At 37.8% G+C, this 5002-nt stretch overlaps 1 protein-coding gene across 1 annotated transcript; it reads right to left on the reverse strand.

Annotated features, from left to right (window-relative positions):
* Nucleotides 1–2861: 2861 nt before the first annotated feature.
* Nucleotides 2862–4781, reverse strand: fabp6 (fatty acid binding protein 6, ileal (gastrotropin)). Its single transcript, XM_059542151.1, has 4 exons — nucleotides 4392–4781; nucleotides 3295–3470; nucleotides 3081–3170; nucleotides 2862–2998 (listed from the first exon to the last, which is right to left on the reverse strand). The coding sequence occupies exons 1-4, from the start codon at nucleotides 4456–4458 to the stop codon at nucleotides 2936–2938; spliced, it is 396 nt and encodes a 131-aa protein (XP_059398134.1). The 5' UTR covers nucleotides 4459–4781; the 3' UTR covers nucleotides 2862–2935.
* Nucleotides 4782–5002: the final 221 nt, after the last annotated feature.

The raw sequence follows: 5002 nt of genomic DNA on the forward strand, positions 1-5002 counted from the left end.
TGTGCAATATGTAATCATTAGTTTGTTACTTTTTTAGACTTAATATTTTTATTTTGTACCACTACGTTTTTATACAATGTAGAATTAGTTTTTCATTGCTTCAGTTTGTTTTAACAATCTATTACTGCTTACATGCAGTGATTTATTTTTCCACCAAGAAAATGTTGCACATTGCAACCAATGTCTCCTGAATCTCTAGACATGTAGTAGACTAGAGAACGTGGATTCTGCTTATTCGGTGATCTAATGGGTTTATTTAAAAGCCTGTATTTGGGTGGGGATGGGACAACAGGTGTAAATTGGATAACCCCAGAAATAAAATGGAAAAGGAAAAAATGCACAAAAGCTTGGTAAATGTTTCATTAATGTGAGAGTCAGACATTTTGAATAGAAGCCATGCTGGATTTGCATGGCTTAAGGCAAGCTGTTTCATATGAATGTGTGGACTCATTGCTCATGAAAAGGTCTTTGGGGGGTGAGGGGGTCGTGTTCACTTGGCTCCACCCCAAATACCACTGCCCTCCCCATTCCTCCCAGCATGTAACACACTGGACTGAAGACAATGGGGTAGATTCTTGCCCCACATTGTGGTTCTTCCTGTCACAAAACAACACTAAACAAATAAGGCGCATCCAACTGAGCACCACTGATCATTTCCGAGATGAAAGCTCTTGGCCTCAAAGAACAGCCGACAACAGCTACAGTAGTGTTGGTGTATGATTAAAATATGATTTTAGTGGGTGTTTCAAGGAAACATCTGTGTAGTGCAAAAGAGAGAGAAGAATAATTGGCTTGTAACAGATCTCTTTTATGACACAGTTGGAAGTTATATGAGTCTTTAAAACTAATAGAGATGGCCATGATATAGCTGGGTTAACATGTTAGACCTTAAAGTCCACCAAAATATGAAAATTGTCATTTACTAGCTCTCATATCTTTTCAAACTTGTGTGACTTAACTTTCTTCACAAAAGAAGATATTTGGAAGAAATTAACATATTTTGAACTAAATGGCTTCAGTTCAAGAGACAATTGAAGTTAATGGGAATGAAAACTGTCAAAACGGTTCTCAACGTTTCTCAAAAAATCTTTGTGCAAAGAGCAAAGCAAGTCTTACAGGTTTGGAATGACATGTGGTAAGTAAATGATGGCAGAATTGTTATTTTTGGGAGAACTATCCCTTTAATGACCATGAATAAGCTCGAGGAGCCTTGTATAACACTGGTTTTAAGAGGCTATATAATTTAATTTGATTGGCTGGTTTAGGAGTATGACAATTGTGAAAAGTGTTAAATATTAGCATTTCTCTTACATCTATCATATTGCTTCACAAGACCTTGATTCTTCACCTGAGGTCGTTTGATTCCTGTAGTGTTTTTTATAGGCATCAGCTTTGGGGGTTTCATACTTTGCATTATATGGACTTTTTAAATATATATTTTCTTGATGGGATTAGGGGTTTTATCTGTTTAATTAAAGAGATTGGGTGGATAGCAGACAGAGAGAGGGGCCCTCTCTTTGTGCTGGATCCTGGCGGGGGGTACATGGGCAGATCCTGGAAGGTGGGCCACATGTCTGAGTTGGTGTGATGATGACAAGACATGAAATTGGACGGGGGGGTTGAGAGCTGGCAAAGGGGCAGTTGGGTAATGGATCATTTTCACAACCTTTGTTTGCAAAGCATTGAAGGGGGAGGGGCTGGCACCTTTTTTCTTAATTACCAGGAGGGGGTATCTCCAAACTGAAGGGCACCCTCGACTGCTTTTGTTTTATTTCTTTATTCATTCTGAATCTTTAAATGGATTTTTAGTTCATATGGTTTTTATATAGTGAGATTTGAGATTAACAGTGTTTTGACCAGTTAAAGATTAAACATGCTTCAAATGTTTTAATGATTTAAATTAATTTTTGCCTTAAAAATTGTCTTGGAAAAAACACGAGGGTGTACAATCCACAATTAGTATTGTCCTCAGTATTTTCTTTGTAATTTAATTTTTGTTGTTTCTTAAAATATTAATCTTCAAAAAATAAACTTAAATCATTTTTTTGTGTGTTCCTGTGGCTCAGTGGTAGAGCATTGTGTTAACAGCGCAAAAGGTTGTGGGTTCGATTCCCAGGGAACACGTTAGGTAAATGTATGTGCTAAATGTATTTAATGTAATGTACCCATTTCTCAAATTGAGACAGTCTTGGTCTCATCACACAGACAGGCCCCTCCCATGATAGTTTGATTGACAGTAGCGTTCCAGCACAGACTGCACTGGTGTATTACCTTAGACCCGCCCTGAGTGAGCTGTCATCAGTTCACCATTGTTTCACCGCTGGAGCAGATGTAGATAAAAAAATATCACCTAAGCTATAGGTATTCTGTTGTTGGATGTAATAATGAACACACCAGTCATACATTTACATTTGTTTCGGAAGGGAATGCGCCCCCGATCTACCTAAATGTGTCTATGTTCACCTGAATCATTTGTGGTCCAGCTTCACTTACAGAAGAAGTGAGTATAAGGTTTTTTAATTAATCTTTGCAAATCGCCTTTACTAATAATGTGCTGATTAGCAGGTTTCACAATGAATGTGGCTAAAGTAAACAGTACCTAGGAGAGCAGGCTGGAAGAGAGGGGCGGGGTCAGCAGAGCTCATTAACATTTAAAGGAAAATGCTACAAAGGAGCTTGTTGGCCTGAAGGGTACATGCAGGATTTAAGTGTAGACTGCCCTCCAGTGGTGGTCAGGCAGCCAGCCAGCAATCATTTTAATTTGATTAGATATTTTATCTCTTTATAATATGACTCATTTCATCACTGAATCACTTTATGCATTAAGCAGGATGAAGTGGAGAGATCAGGAGACATTAGTGAGTTTAGCTCGTACACTTTATTCAAGAAAATTAGAGGTCAGAGCAGAACATGGTCATCTATCTCAATAATGCAGTTAGATCTTCTTGCTTGTACGTACAAAAACAACTGGACCACTAGCGGCACTGGCTGTGGAGGTCTGTAAAGCAAAGCAAGGGGACTTTAGCTACTTTACAAGCATCGAAACTCATTTCACAAAGTCAAATATCATGATATCTCACCTCCACCAGCTTTCCACCGCTGATCTCAGATGTGTGGTGGTACTTGGGGAAACTTATGGCCAGCTTGCCCCCTTCCATGGAGACTATGCCCTAGTGAGGACATGCAAATATGAGTTTTCATTACATGAAGCAGTTTATGAACATACTGTCTCACTGAAGTCAAAGTTATACAGTAACTTCAGTCGGATCTTTCATGAGTGTTATTATGCCATACCTTGAATTTCTTCCCTCCAACGGTCTCCATGTCACTCTCTTTGCCAACGATGAATTTGTTGGTCACAACATGGCTTTTTGGGTAGTACTGGATCCATGTGAAATCATCTCCGTTCTGGATGACCTCTGTCACAAGCTTGAAGTCACGGCCCTTTGAGATGACATCATCAGGGATACCTGAGGTATACAGGACCAAATCAGGATATTAGAATGATTATGTGAAGGATCATGTGACAATGAAGACCGGAGGTTGCTGACAATTTGGTTTTGTCATCACAGGAATAAAAGATTTTTTTAAATATATTAAAAAGAAGTTCTTTTTAAGTGAGATAATATTTCACAATAGTACTATTTTTACTTTGCTTTTGATCGAATGGATGCAATCTTGGTGTGCATACAAATAACTGCTTCAGAAACATTAAAAACATCTTTATTATTCCTTAATTTCACCAGCTGATGTTCAAATTTAAATATATCCTCTTACATTTTATTAATGCATTTGGCAGACGCTTTTATCCAAAGCAACTTACAGTGCATTCAGGCTATAATTTTTATTCATTTTTACCATGTGTGTTCCCTGGGAATCAAACCAACAAACTTTTGTGCTGCTAACACAATGCTCTGCCACAGGAACACAGAAAAGGAGTTCTCTTAAAAATAAAGATTCCAAATGGGGGGTTTTGCAGCAGTGCCATAGAAAACCCATATTTAAAATATTCCATAACACTTTTTTTCATAGTTTGAGGAACATTTTAATAATTTGAACTCCTTTTCTACTATAAAGAGCTTTTTGTGCAATGGAAAAGTGCCATGAATATTAAAGGTTCTTAATGGAACCACAGATTTATTTATTTAAGTAACCTTTATCTTTGAGAGAGCGGGTTCTTAAGATGCAAACACACCAGGACATCTAGGACAACATTTCTTATCCAAAGCAATTTATAGTACAGGGACAGTCTGAACTAGAGCAACCTAGGATTAAGTGGATAGAGGTGCAGCCAGAAACTCTCATCTATTCAAGTCTGATTTACAAACTCTTCCACTGGCATTCACCCATCAACAGGGCAAAAATCAGTTGTTTGAAAAGAAGCGGCTTACCAATCAGTTTGCAGAACTCTTCATATCCATCCTGAGATTCGGTTTCCCACTTTCCATTGAAAGCCATGGCTTGGGTGTTGATTGTTGAGCAGAGAGGAAGAGCAAGCTGAGAGATGAAGTACGGATGGGTGAAGTTTCCTGCACTTATATACCCTACCTCCCTTCAACTCTGCCTCTTTTTTCATGACATTATGGGTACACCATAACCAAGCCATAAACTTTTACGATGGCCTCACAAAAGTCATCAAGTGCGTGACCGCACGGCTGGTTACCTGCGTAGCAATGATGTACCATACATGGGCAAAGAAGGATAATCATTCATGCTTTAAATCTTTTCCAATAGAGTGTGTAGAGTGACATAACATAGGATTTAATGTAAATAGCACTTACTATCTACAGGTCCTTCTCAAAAAATTAGCATATTGTGATAAAGTTCATTATTTTCCATAATGTAATGATAAAAATTAAACTTTCATATATTTTAGATTCATTGCACACCAACTGAAATATTTCAGGTCTTTTATTGTTTTAATACTGATGATTTTGGCATACAGCTCATGAAAACCCAAAATTCCTATCTCAAAAAATTAGCATATCATGAAAAGGTTCTC

The sequence above is a fragment of the Carassius carassius genome, chromosome 47 (genome assembly GCF_963082965.1).
Source record: "Carassius carassius chromosome 47, fCarCar2.1, whole genome shotgun sequence".
Taxonomy (NCBI): Eukaryota; Metazoa; Chordata; class Actinopteri; order Cypriniformes; family Cyprinidae; genus Carassius; species Carassius carassius.

Coding starts and splice junctions, on each gene's coding strand:
- fabp6 (XM_059542151.1), bottom strand. CDS start 4,458: ATGGCTTTCAATGGAAAGTGGGAAACCGAATCTCAGGATGGATATGAA. Junction 3,471..4,391: donor AGAGTTCTGCAAACTGATTG/GTAAGCCGCTTC, acceptor TGTATACCTCAG/GTATCCCTGATGATGTCATC. Junction 2,999..3,080: donor GCGGTGGAAAGCTGGTGGAG/GTGAGATATCAT, acceptor TTTGCTTTACAG/ACCTCCACAGCCAGTGCCGC.